The sequence below is a fragment of the Octopus bimaculoides genome, chromosome 2, assembly GCF_046866305.1.
Source record: "Octopus bimaculoides isolate indiv1 chromosome 2, ASM4686630v1, whole genome shotgun sequence".
Taxonomy (NCBI): Eukaryota; Metazoa; Mollusca; class Cephalopoda; order Octopoda; family Octopodidae; genus Octopus; species Octopus bimaculoides.
This window is the reverse complement of record NC_142929.1, coordinates 47,965,312-47,980,659: the sequence shown is the minus strand read 5'-3', so window position 1 is coordinate 47,980,659 and position 15,348 is coordinate 47,965,312. Positions and strand designations below refer to the sequence as shown.

General features: G+C 37.3%; 1 protein-coding gene across 4 annotated transcripts in view; it reads right to left on the bottom strand.

The window, feature by feature from the left end:
• Positions 1-10,512, bottom strand: part of LOC149137048 (uncharacterized) — a 162,670-nt gene extending 152,158 nt beyond the window's left edge. For all 4 annotated transcript variants that reach the window (XR_016237891.1, XR_016237889.1, XR_016237892.1 and 1 more), the window contains exon 1: positions 10,343-10,512. Coding sequence is in view for 1 of the 4 variants with exons in the window: in XM_089339580.1 (XP_089195706.1) it covers positions 10,343-10,349 (7 nt within the window). In the remaining 3 variants the exon portion in view is untranslated. The remainder of the gene's footprint in view (positions 1-10,342) is intronic.
• Positions 10,513-15,348: the final 4,836 nt, after the last annotated feature.

Sequence of the window (15,348 nt, the reverse complement as noted above, 5' to 3'; positions counted from 1 at the left end):
GTATGTGTGTGTGTGTATGTATATATATATATATATATATATATATATATATATATAAATACATATGTACATAAATATATACATATATATATATATATATATATATATATATATATATAAACACATTATATCCATATAATGTGCAGGAGTGACTGTGTGGTAAGTAGCTTGCTTACCAATCATATAGTTCCAGGTTCAGTTTCACTGCATGGCACCTTGGGCAAGTGTCTTCTACTATAGCCTCAGGCCAACCAAAGCCTTCTGAGTGGATTTGGTAGACGGAAATTGAAAGAAACCCGTCATATATATATTTATGTGTGTGTGTGTGTGTGTGTGTGTGTGTGTGTGTGTGTGTGTGTGTTTGTCTGTGTGTGTGTTTGTTCCCTGACAACATCACTTGACAAATGATGCTGGTGTGTTTATGTCCCTGTAACTTAGCGGTTTGGCAAAAGAAACCAATGGAATAAATACTAGGCTTACAAAGAATAAGTCCAGGGGTCGATTTGCTCAACTAAAGGCAGTGCTCCAGCATGGCCACAGTCAAATGACTGAAACAAATAAAAGAATAAAATGATATAATGATATATATACATATATATTGGAGCACTCTGTCGGTTACGACAATGAGGGTCCCAGCTGATATGATCAACGGAACAGTTTACTCATAAAATTAATGTACAAGTGGCTGAGCACTCCACAGACACGTGTACTCTTAACGTAGTTCTCAGGGAGATTCAGCATGCCACAGAATGTGACAAGACTGGCCTTTGATATACAGATATTACTCATTTTTGCCAGCTGAGTGAACTAGAGTAATGTGAAATAAAGTGTCTTGCTCAAGGACACAATGCGTCGCCAGGAATTGAACTCACGATCGTGAACCGAATGCCCTAGCTGCTAAGGGTGTGCCTTCACACACACACACATATACATATATCCATATATATATACATATATATATATATATATCATCATCATCATCATCATCGTTTAACGTCCGCTGTCCATGCTAGCATGGGTTGGACGATTGAACTGAGGACTGGTGGAGCCCGAAGGCTACACCAGGCTCCAATCTGATTTGGATATATATATATGTGTTTGTATGTGTGTGTGTGTGTGTGTGTGTGTGTGTGTGTGTGTATACATATATATGTACATACATGTATATATATATATATATATATATATATATATATATATATATATATATATATATATATATATATATATATATATAAACTGGCAACATGACCATCCCCAAATACAACAATATATTAAATATATATTTATAAATACATATGCATACATACATACATATGTACATACATACAAACATATTTCATGTTACAGTGAACAGCAGTGCACGGTACCAGAATTTTGAATTTGGGTTAAATGTAAGAAACTACTCTAAATCATTGTTAGAGTGTCCGTGTAAGTGGAGTTTGGCCCAGCTAGATGGTACTGGTATTGAGTCATATAAGTTGTAATAATGAAGTCAAAACAAATTATTATTATTATTATTATTATTATTATTATTATTATTATTATTATTATCATTATTATTATTATTATTATTATTATTATTATTATTATTATTATTATTATTATTATTATTTTATGTTTGACTTTTGTTTTGCATTTGTACAAGTTGGATCCAAGTCTCACCCAGAGACCTCAAGAGACAACAAGTTAGAAGTTCATGTAGGTGTTATGCCTAGGGTACCATATATTTGGATTTGTACAGTTTTGTTCTAGTGAATATTTAAGAAACCATAAGAAAATTATGTTTGCTTTAAAATTTGAGATCACATAGACAGTATTTTACGTAGGATATGGGCAGTTCCCATGAGCACTATCTTTTGAACTTCAGCCATTTTGGGGTTTCCTGGTATCTGAGCTAGGTAGTAATCAGCCCGTTTCGCTGTCATTCCCAGGGCACCTATGACAATAGGTATTGTTTTCGTCTTCAGATTCCACATTTTGCTAATTTCTATTTCAAGATCTTTATATTTGCTCAGTTTTTGGTAGGTCTTGACAGATACGTTTATATCGATTGGGACAGTCATATCAATGAGGAGGCATGATTTTTGTCTGAAGTCTTTCAGTATGATGTCTGGCCTATTTGCGTCTATCTTTCTGTCAGTTTGAATGGTGAAGTTCCAGAGGAGTGCAATGTGATCATTTTCAAGTACTGGGGGTGGTTTGTGTTCCCACCAGTTTTTATCATGGGGCAAGTCCAGGTTTTTGCATATTACCCAGTGAATATATTGTGCAGCTCTATCATGCCTGTTGAGATACTCTGTAGGTGCAAGCAGACTGCACATGGAGACAACATGATCGATGGTCTCATTTTGTTGTTGGCATATACGACATAATGGGGAGCTACCGTTCTTTAATATGTTGGCCTGGTAGTTCTTTGTAGGTAGGCATTGATCTTGGGCTGCTATGATAAACCCCTCTGTTTCTGATTTCAAGCCAGAGGCCATTAACCATTGGTGGGTAAGGGCTTTGTCAATATCTGCATTATTCACTCTCTTTGGGTATTTGCCATTGAGAGGTTTTCCATGCCATTTTTCAGTCATAATAGCTAAGGCAGCAATTTTAGCACGGGTTTTCAAGCGCTTAGCTTTTTCTGCAGGTGTTTCTAGTTCGTCTAATTCTTGAATTTGTTGCAATTGGAATTCACTTAGATATTCCTTTGCCTGTTTTGTTACTGAGTAAGATGTTTTCTTGCTTTCATATTTTAAGACAAGTTTTAGCATCCAGTCCTCAGAGTTTTTCAAATAGGTGTCTAGGCCAATTGTGGCTACTTTCATTGATAATGCCAGCTGTAGAAGTCCTCGGCCTCCTTCTTTTCTTGGCAGATAAAGACGTTCCATATCTGCCTTAGGGTGGTGCATTCTATGCATTGTCAACAGTTTTCGTATTTTTCTGTCAACATTACATATTTCAGTAATTGACCAGTTAACGATGTTGAAACTTATTATTATTATTATTATTATTATTATTATTATCATTATTATTATTGCTTTTGCACAGCTTCCAGTGAACTAAGCACTTTCCAGAGTATTTGAGTGGTTCCAAGCAGTGCTATTTTCTGCAAGTGCTCCACCCTTATTGCAGCCCCTATTTGTTCCATGTACTTCTCGAGATTTTTGCTCACTGTTCCCAGGGCTATGACAATTATTGGTACTACTGCTACTTTTTTCATCGACCACAACTGCTTTTCTTCTCAAGCAAACCTGTCATATCTGTTGACTTTTCTTTCTTCCTTATCGCATACCTTGTTATCAGCTGGGCATGCTATATCTATGATCCAGCATAGTTTGTTTTCTTTCTCAATTAAGACTATGTCTGACTTCCTATTCTCTATTTCATGGTCACACTGAATCATGAAATTCCATAGGATCTTTGCATTTCTATTTTCGATAATGCCTTCAGGTTTGTGGTCATACCAGTTTTTTTGCTCTGTCAAGTCCATACTTGTTGCAAAGTGTCCAATGGACAAGCCTGACTATATTGTTGTGGCGTCTCTTATATTCCTTCTGGGCTAGTGGGCATACATTGGATGGTAATATGTCATACAGTTTCACCGTTTTGTCCACAGATTCTGCACTTATCACTTTCTGCTGTGTTGTTTATTCTGTATTTTATGTAGTTTGTTCTCAGTGCTTGATCTTAGGCAGCACAGATTAGAGCCTCCGTTTCCAGTTTTAAATCACTTTTAGTCATCCACAGCCATCTTATTTCTCTGTCTGTCTTATCTTCAACATCTCTATGAAATTGACCATGCATTCTTTTCTTTACCCACCTATTTTCAGTTTCATTCGTTACTAATTTCTTGTATAATCCTTTATCTTTGCAATCTTTTAATCTACACAAGCCTGACCTTCTTACTATTACCACTAGTAATAGTGGTTCTGTGGAATTTTTTACATACCATGCTATGCTGTTTTCTTCTGCTCTAATGCTGTGTTTACTTCCAATAAGTCCTCTTCCCCCTCTTTTTCTTGGTACATACAGTCTGTCTGTGTCACTTTTTGGGTGGAGTGACCCATATCTAGTTAGCAAGTTCCTTGTCTTTCTGTCTAAGCTGTTTAGTTCATCTATTGTACGTGCGAGTACCCCTGCTCCATATCTAAGGAGTGAAACTACCCAAGTGTTGATAGCTTTGATCTTATTCCGTCTGTTTTCAACTTAAGGACCAGTCTCAGTCTGCACAAGTACTCGACCTTAAATTTTTCTGTCATTTCTTTCTCCATTATTATCATTATTATTATTGTTGTTGTTATTATTATTATTATTATTATTATTATCATTTTATTTTTGACTTTTGCTTTGCATTTGTACAAGTTGGATCCAAGTCTCACCCAGAGACCTCAAGAGACAACAAGTTAGAAGTTCATGTAGGAAGTTCGAAGTTATTATTATTATTATTATTATTATTATTATTATTATTATTATTATCATAAGGGGTGGAGAAAAAAACTATCTTTGAAAGGTCAAGCAGAGGTGGTAAATGCATATATGGCCTCCATTAAACATTATCGCTTGACCATTGTGCCTTGCCCAAGTTTACAGTTTATGTCTGACCAAATTAAAGCACAAATACTTCTGCTTTCTGAGGAAGGGACACACTCTACCAGTCAGGCACTGCATCTGTTGTCAACCCCTGCTGAATGGAGGACTGGACATGGTGTGTCTGATGATGCACAGATATGCACTGAGACTACAACATATCCAGCACTTTCTTGATGGTGAGCAGGTGTGTTGCTGTTTGTCAGATTTGCTTTTCTACAACCCATTTCTTTGACTGAGCTGCAGTCCTGGAACAAGTATAGAGCAAGGCAGGATGCTTGGTACCTAGAGTGTTGTCTGACACTCACAGTCCTCCATCAGTTGAGCAATGTGGTTGGTGGAAATTCCATTTTAGCGTCCTATAGAGGTTTAGTGGCAGGCAAGTGCAATGACGTTCTTGGGAAGACTAGGCAGGTTTGTTCCAGAGGATTTTGCTGAACTGCTAAGTTATGGTGACATGAACATACCAACATCGGTTGTCAAGCAATGGTGGCGAGACAAACACAGACACAAAGACACAAACATAAATATATACATACATATATAAATAATTACATATACGAGGGGTTTCTTTCAGTTTCCATCTATCAAATTCACTCACAAAGGCTTTGGTTGGCCCAAGGCTATAATGGAAAGACATTTACTTCAGGTGCCACAAAGTGGGACTGAATCCAGAACCATGTGGTTGGGAAGCAAGCTTCTTACCACACAGCCACACCTAAACCAATGGTTTTTGGTTTTTTCTTCCAATTTTCTATGTAAATTCCACATACTTCAAGTTCCTCTTTATAACTGTCTCACTCATCTGTTACTCTGGTCACAAATAAAAGATCATCATCATCATCATCATCTTCTTCTTCGTCTTCTTCTTCATCATCACATGGAGTGGGGGGTGGCGATGAAAAGTGTGGGCCAGCAATCCTGCCAAGGTCGACTTAGCCTTTTATTCTTCCTGGATAACGAGGGTGGAGTTGATAAGTAACAGGGCAAATGCAGTAGATTAAGAACCTCATACTTCACCCTTCCCTCATCTGAAAAATATATAACAAGGCATTGTGTAACTGTTACAAACACCACACTACTACTGACACCATTATCGATACTGTTGCTGCTACAGACCTACTTTTACATTGCTGTTTACACAATTGCTTGCAAACTTTCTTTTTCCTGCTTCTCTTCTTATCCCCTATATCTGTTATAACTTTGTCTCATATATATATATATATATATATATACATACATACATACATATATATATATATATATATATATATATATATATATATATATATATATATATATATATATATATATATATATATATATATATATATATATATATATACTCTCGTTTACTCTTTTACTTGTTTCAGTCATTTTGACTGCGGCCATGCTGGAGCACTGCCTTTAATCGAGTAAATCGACCGTGGGACTTATTCTTTGTAAGCCTAGTACTTATTCTATCGGTCTCTTTTTGCCAAACCGCTAAGTGACAGGGACATAAACACACCAGCATTGGTTGTCAAGAAATGCTAGGGGGACAAACAGAGACACACACACATCACATACATATATATATATATATATATATATATATATATATATATATATATATAATATAAGTAAATATATACATTGTGGTTTGTAGAACAAAGCAAAGCAGGCCTAGTCGTCCACTTGAGAAAACGCATAGTGAATGATCCACAAATTGAGTCCTCAACTTGTTCCATTTGCCAAAAGGTTTGCAAGACACCAGCAAGCCTCAAGAGACACATTCATGTCCATAGAACATGATTAATGCTTTATTTTAGTGAACCCTCATTCATCGTTCATGACAAGAATCCATCATCATCACTTATATATTATCATCATCATCATTGTTTAATGTCCACTTTCTATGCTAGCATGGGTTGGACGATTTTACTGAGGACTGGCGAACCAGATGGATGCACCAGGCTCCAATCTGATCTGGCAGAGTTTCTACAGCTGGATGCCCTTCCTAATGCCAACCGCTCCGAAAGTGTAGTGGGTGCTTTTACGTGCCACTGGCACAAGGGCCAGCCAGGCAGTACCAGCAACAGCCATGCTCAAATGGTGTTTTGTATGTGCCACCTGCACAGGAGCCAGTCCAGCGGCACTAGCAATGACCTCGCTTGAATGTTTTTTCACATGCCACCAGCACAAGTGCCAGTAAGGCAACGCTGGTAACGATCACACTCAGATGGTGCTATTTACATGCCACTGGCACGGAAGCCAGGCAGCTGCTCTGGCAATGATCATGCTCAGACGGAGCTGTTAGCGCTCCACTGGCACGGGTGCCAGTCATCGAATTTGGTTCACTTATGATTTTGATTTCACTTGCCCCAACAGGTCTTCGCAAACAGAGTTTAGTGTCTAATGAAGGAAAGGTTGGCATGGGTGCCAGTCGTTGAATTTGGTTTGATTTCAATTTCCCTCGCCTCAACAGGTCGTCACAAGCAGAGTTTAGTGTCCAAGCTAGATAGATAGATAGATCGATGGATGGATAGGTAGATACATATACATGTATGTATGCATGCGCATGTGTGTGTGAGTGTATGTGTGTGTGTGTGTGTATCTGTGCTTTGATATCATGATAGTTGTAAACAAGTATCACCATCATACAAGCATAGAAGATTGGATGATAATGACTATACGTAGATACATATTCTTTTACTTGTCTCAGTCATTTGACTGCAGTCATGCTGGAGCATCACCTTTAGTGAAACAAATCAGCCCCAGGACTTATTCTTTGTAAGCCTAGTACTTATTCTATTGGTCTCTGTTGCCGAAACTCTAAGTTACAGGGACGTAAACACACCAACATCAGACTCACACACACACATATATATATATATATATATATACATATATACACGACAGGCTTCTTTCAGTTTCTGTCTACCAAATACACTCACAAGGCTTTGGTCGGCCCAAGGCTATAACAGAAGACACTTGACCAAGGTGCCACACAGTGGAACTGAACCTGGAACCATGTGGTTGGGAAGCAAGTTTCTTACTACACTGCCACTCCTGCACCTATATATATATATATATATATATATATATATATATCCTTCCTAAAGACAAGACGTGCTTTTGCCTGCCTCTTCTCAAAGCTTGTTTTTCCAGCGTTCACCACTTCACCTCGCCTTGGCTTAACAGCCCTCACCGTTTGTTTTTACTGTTTATTTTTTTCTCACTGCTCTGTTTTTGTTACCACTTTAACACTTCGCAAAAAATCCCAAATTTTATTTAATTTGCTTTGCGGGAAGGACTGTTTCAACGAAGTCGCGCGTATTTTCCTTGCCTTCGAAATGCGGAGTAGATAAAACAGGGGACAACTGATGAAGGGGTATACTCTTTATGTTGCCTGTCTCATTTCTCTATTTGTTCCTTTCGCTGTTCGAAAAAGTTCGTTTTCTATGTTTTTGTTTTTTATGTTCTTGTTTCTCATTTTGTTCACGTTTTTTTTTGTTATACCCATATGCATATATATATATATACATATATATGTAGGTATGTACATATATGTATGTATATATGCATATATTTATATATTATTTATATCATATATATATGTTCACATTGCTGAAATAAATGGAGTCGCATGAAACGATCGTACTGCATTAACTTTGGATATCCTTGTTGCTTATTTTGATTTTAATCACCTATTTTGGAATTGTATGGATAATACCATTCTGGTGCCTAAACTTAAGTACCATATTCACCTTGGATCTTTACGCGCGCGCGCGCATATATGTATTAATATATATATAAATATACAAGGCGTAATCGTGTGGTAAGAAGCTTGCTTCCCAATCACATGGTTCCTGGTTCAATCCCAAAGCTTTGTGAGTGGATCTGGTAGACGGAAACTGAAATACAATCATCGAATATGTGTGTGTTTGTGTGCGTTTGTATGTGTGCGTGCGCGCGCGCGTGTGTGTATTTGTTTATATATATTAGTACATCTTTCGTATGTGTATTTCAGGGAGATCAATTAGATCAATAATATGTAAAACATATCCCTTCAGAAGAACAAGGTGTGTTGAGGAGAGTTGCATTGTGTGCAAAAATAGTCCTGGTGCCAACTGCAAAGCCAGAAATGTAGTCTACAAAATAAGCTGTATGGATGGTGAGTGTAAAAACAGAAACACCACATACATAGGTGAGACGGCAAGAAGTTTGGCTGAGCGTGTAAACGAACATTGGAGGGACTATAATAATCAAAAACAAACCTCGGTGCTCTACCAGCATGCCAAAGAACAACATGGTGGTGTACTGGACAGAATTAACATAGAAATCCTGTCTAGACACCCCGGTGACGCATCTTTGCGACAAATACAGGAGTCGGTCCTCATAACTGAAACGCAACCAATTTTAAACACCAAATACACGTAGATGAGGGCCTTACAATTGCCCGTGGTTGCATGTGTTGTTCACACATATGATGCGGAATATGAACGTAAATAAATTAATTAAAAAGTCTCTATCTGATCTGATATAAACGAAATTGTTACAAACACACATATGGACGCACATACTTACATATAAGCACGAACACATAAGTGCGTGCACACATATGAGCGTGCACACATACGAGCTTGCACACACGCACATGCTCATACCAAACAGTTTCGAAACAACGCCAAAACAACGCCAGATCATATATTCAAAATAAATGGAAGTGGAGAGACAAGTTACTGAAGAGATTGCAAGAGTGCAATGAAATAATTTAACAAAAAACTATATAAATTAATAAAGGACTGAACCAGTGCGTGTGTTTATTACCGGCATAATGCCTCTCCCAAGGTTTAATTGTATTAGTACATCATCATCCGGTCAAGTTTGCTCGGATATATATTAATACATACATACAAACAAACATATATACATGCATACATACATACAAACATCCATATATATATATATATATGGATGTTTGTATGTATGTATGTATGTATGTATGTATGCATGTATATATGTTTGTTTGTATGTATGTATTAATATATATCCGAGCAAACTTGACCGGATGATGATGTACTAATATATATAAACAAATACACACGCGCGCACGCACACATACAAACGCACACATATACATACATATGTACGTACAACGTATATATATATCTATGTGTTGTTTTGTCTCGCCAGAGGCACACATACTGGTGTGACGTCAGAGTGACGCTAGTTTATAATGACATCAGGTCGTTTTCTTTACACATCGACGAAAGTACGTCAGTAGCATCGTGTGGTTTGTTTATCATGGTAGATGGGCTGCACTGTGCGAGATACGAGTGGCTGGGTAATAAGGGGTAGTCGTAGAGGTAACTTCTGAAATTAGGTGAGAAGCGAGTTGAGAGATGAGAGCGGATTAAAGCTTGACCATAATGACGACAACAAGGATAGAGATTTCCTAATATATATTTTATCAGATTACTGAAATCAATGATAACAGTGTTTGTTAATAATTCCGCTCCGCTCTCTCTCTCACGTTCATACACAAATACTGTGTGATGTATACACACATATTTACATATATACACGCACGTGTGTGTGTGTGTGTATATATATATATATATATATATGTATATGTATATGTATATGGCTTTTTATGTCGAGGTTATACTAAAAACAATGTTACATTAAACTCAAGGATTTACTTGATACTTTTTGAAAAGTACATATTTATCATCCATTAACAAGAATAGTGTTGATAGACTTCGAAGTTTCAACTTACCCTCCATCGGACCACACACACACACATATTTCTTCCCTATGCAAAGAACCCAGGACCATGTCTCCACTGTTCCTTTTTAAAAGACGGTAATGAAGTGGTTTGAGGGGTATTTGGCTACTATTATCTGTAGCGTCGATCGTCTACATAAAAAGTCTTCCACTAAAGCGTTGCAATAGATACTAGACCAGGTTAATATTTAATTCCCCCCCCCCCCTTCCCACAAAAAAAATGTGTTGTAAACGAATTTGAAAACCAAAATTTGTGCAAATGAACCGAGGGGTGGGGAGAGGACTTCCGAAAATTTCACACGATCCGATTTTCTCATAACTTTCTGGAAAATGGATATCTTTCAATGAAATTTCGCACAAATACCTTACGATTACAAAAAAATTTGTGGGGAAAAATATTTTCGAAAGCGGTGGGGAGAGGATTTGGGGAAAATTTACACGATCCCATTTTTTTCCTAATAACTTTCAGGAAAATGGGTACCTTCTAATAAAAGTTTATACAAGTACCTTTCAAATGGCATAGATTACGATTATAAAGAAATTTGTGAGGAAATTTTTTTCCGGGAGGAGTTTCCGATCAAGAAGACTACATAAGTTGGAATTTTTCTATTTGTTTTTCACCACATCCTTCGAAATGATGCGAAGTATCTTTTTATGAAAAAACGGTTTGGAAAAGTTGTGATTTTTTTTTTTTTTTACTCCCCTCCACCCTTAAAAATAATACCAATGGACCACTGGTGGGATATGAGCATCAACAAAAAAAATGGTAATTAAAATTTTCACCCCCACCTTAATTCAGCGAGGCCGTATGCATGTAAGATAAAAACAGTTTCTAATAGAAAAGTGTGCAATGAAGATGAATTATCTTTTACATGCTTATTTTTTTTTAATCACTGTGGATGAATGTCAGAAATTATCTCAGGCTCTCCAATATTTTAAATTATAGACAAACACAATCAGGGGCGGGGAGTGGGATTGAAAAACATTATAAATTTTCAAATATTTTTTATAGCATTAATGTGTTTATGGGGACAAAAATATTGAAAAACACGAGTACATGCGAGAGTGAGAAAGAAACGAGGAGGGTGGTCTTGGAATGTGCTAGAAACGACAGCCAAAATCTCCCTTAAATCACACTTTTTCCTCTGAAAATATTTACAATTTTTTTTTTTTTTTTACCGAAAAGACTCCTCCCATAGTTTTTAAGTGCAAAAAATTGGCCAAAATCGATCCAGAGCGGGGATGGGGAGGGAGTTAAGAAAATGAACTTTTTACACCTTTAACACTTTTTTGATGTTTGTTTTGGTGGCTGGTTGTTAAACTAGATATTAACCACACTGCGTGGCACCTTCTAATATAGCCTGAGGCCGACCAAAGATTCGGTAGATGGAAATTGAAATTCCGTCTGTGTGTGTGTGTGTGTGTGTGTATGTGGTTGCGTTTGTCCCTCACCATTGCTTGACAACTGGTATTGTTTTGTTTAATTACCCGTAACTTAGCAGTTCGGTAAAAAGACTGACAGAATAAGTACCAGGCTTTAAAAACAAATTATGCTCTGGGGTAGATTCGTTCGATTTTTTTAAAAAACCTTCAAGGTGGTACCCCAGCATGGCCGCAGTCCAATGGCTAAAACAAAAAGCAAAAGATAAAAGACGTATATCTACAATTATCAATAGTGCAAACGTGAGAGAAGTTTTATCGGCTATTTTTAACATGTGGAATAACCGCCTAGAGGTTTCTTTGTGTGTCCATGCGTCTACGTTTTATCTTGATGTGAATGCCTTCTTATCTGTGCAAACACAATATGGAAATAACTGTATAATGTAATGAAAATATTTCTGTACACCTACGAAAAAAATGTTATGACAATATAGAGAAGTATTGCAACATACAGACCCATACAGAGAAATATTCTCACTTACAAACATTTAACTACATTTAAAAAGTATTACGACATACAAAGAAATATTTCTTCATTTAGCTATTGTCATACAGAAAATATTAAGATATATTAGAAATATTACAACATATAGAAAAATATTACAATGTATCTTTCTATCTTTTACGTTTCAGTGATTGAACTGCGGTCATGCTAGAGCACCTCTTTGAAGAGTTTAGTTGAACAAATTGACCACACTGCTTAATTTCTTTTTTTTTTTCTTAAGCCTGGTATTTTGTCGGATTGCTTGCCGAACTGCTAAGATAGGAGGATGTAAACAAACTAACATCGGTTGTCGAAGACAAACACAATCACTAATCACACACACACACATATATATATCATATATATTTTTTCAAAATGTAACCACATGTGAATCGTTGGCGATTTTCTTCCTCTGTCTTCCTTTCTATTGGACTTTCCTCTGTTCCTGAAGAAGAGCGTTGCTCGAAACGTTAAACCATCTTTCTTTCCTTCCCTGAGCGTCTGCTAATACTTTACATGTACCACGTCCTTGCGTTGTTGTTTTTTTTTGTGTGTGTGTGTGCGTTTGTTCTTCTTTTTGGGGATTTACTATATCATATATATATAAATTTGTGTTGCAAGATTCCTAATGTGAAACCATGTGTTGAAACAGATACACATTCCGTCTTCGTGTATGCTCTTGCTCCGCTTGAGTGAAGAATGAATATATAGTGCGTATGTTTATTTGGCAAAAAAAATAAATGACCGTCCCGAAATACAGCAATATATAAATATATATATATATATATATACATACGGACGTCATTCCGTTTCCTTTTCTACCAAGCTACTCACAGGACATTGTTTGGTCGACCCGCGGCTATAGCAGAAGACACATGCCCAAGGTGCCACGCAGTGGGACTGAACCCGTGACCACATGTTTGAAAAGCATACTTCTTGCCGCTCAGCCACACCTAAAGGGTGACACTGGTTTCAAAACTTTGACTATGTTGCCTGAAATAGCAAAATATTCAAACATAGAGGGAAATATCTCTGCATGAAGAGAAATATATCTACAGAGAAAATATTACCACATACAGCGACAGATTACCTCATAGAGTGAAATATTTCTGCAGATAAAGAATTATTTCCACAAGAAAAATATCCACCAAAAAATACATCTGCTCGACTTTCAGGAGTACTTTGTTTCGTGGATGTTTTTAAATGAAATTTCGTTTTAAAACTGTTAATTATTGTAATTTTATCTCCAGATAGGCGCAGGAGTGACTGTGTGGTAAGAAAGTGGCTTGCTTACCAACCACATGGTTCCGGGTTCATTCCCACTGCGTGGCACCTTGGGCAAGTGTCTTCTACTATAGCCTCCGGCCGATCAAACCCTTGTGAGTGGATTTGGTAGACGGAAACTGAAAGAAGCCTGTCGTATATATATATATATATATATATATATATATATATATATATATATATATATATATGAATGTGTGTGTATGTCTGTGTGTCTGTGTTTGTCCCCCCAACATCGTTTGACAACCGATGGTGGTGTGTTCACGTCCCCGTAAATTAGCGGTTCGGCAAAGAGACCAATAGAATAAGGGCGGAGACGGACTATATGTAATCTGAACCTTTCCCCCACTCCTTATTTATTAATTTTTTTACGGAATCCCACGTTTTAGACTATGGAGATTCCGATTCTGAAAAAAATTGTTTGAAAAATTTCACCACCACCCCCCACCAAGCAGGCTATTTACATGCTAGAAATAACAGCCAAATCTCACAAAACTAGTGTTAGGGTTAGGTTTAGGGTTAGGGTCAGGGTTAGGGTTAGGGTTAGGGTCAGGGTTACTGTTATATGGACTGTTAGATATGTAATTCGTCTGACGTTCCGTGTGTTATGTGGTTCGTCTGAGTTCATTGTTTCATTGTTGTTGTCTTGTGGGACTGTCGTAGTAAAATGTCATTGATATATATATGGCGGACATGACTTTTGTTTATTCATAACGAACATTTGGTGAGTGCGTTCTTTGTATGTAATTGAACAACAAATGTAATAATTAAACTGTATAACTCGTTATGTTATCTCTACGAGTCACCCGAGGGAAACATAACAGAGTTTATTGGCGTCGCCGGTAGGATACATGCTTACTTTACCGTAAAATTATTCATCGTAATAACAATGGCTGAAAAACAGACAGTAGAACTTATTAAATTGTTTAGGGAACAAATGGACAAGCAAATGCAACAACATCAGAGAGATATGGACGCTCTGTTAAAACTGTTTGGTGCTCGACAAGTTGAAGGCGATTCTAGTGGCTATTTTTCAGCTGCTTCAACAACAGTGTCGATTCCACCATTTACTGCATTTGATTCAGCGACAGAACTATGGCCTGATTACTGGTCAAGATTCCGTACGTTTGTGGCTGCTAATGCTGTACCTGAAAAACGCATGGCACAAGTGTTCCTGACCAATCAGACTGCTACTGTTTACAAACAACTTGCTAATCTGGCTACCCAACAAAATCCGCCTAAAGATATCAACAACTTGATAATGGACGAAATCGTTGACTTCATGAAGGAACAGTTCGACCCTAAACTTTTCATTGTGAGAGAGCGTTTCAAGTTTTGGAGTGATATGCAGCGGAAGCCAGGCGAAACTCTCCAGGAGCTGGCAGCACGTATACGCCAGGATGCAGCTACCTGTGATTTTCCAGCGATCACCAACCCACAGGATGAAGCTCTGAGACAGAGATTCATATGTTCGGTTAACAATGAAGCGGTTCTGAAGGCGCTTTTTAAGATAAAAGACTCAGAACTAGATTTTGCCCGTGCTGTCCAGGTTGCCATTGAGACTGAAGACGCAGCAAAGGTTGCAAAAGAAACTGTATACGGTTCCAAAACCAAGCAAGCAGGTGTACAAGGTCCAGCAGAACAGGAATAAGAGTCCTCAAAAGAAACATCAGCAGTCTTATTCCACAAACCAGGAGAAATGCTACCGATGTGGAAAGGCCCACAAAGCAACAGACTGTCCTTTCAGGGAAACCAAATGTCATTTTTGTGATAAAAAGGGTCATTTGCAA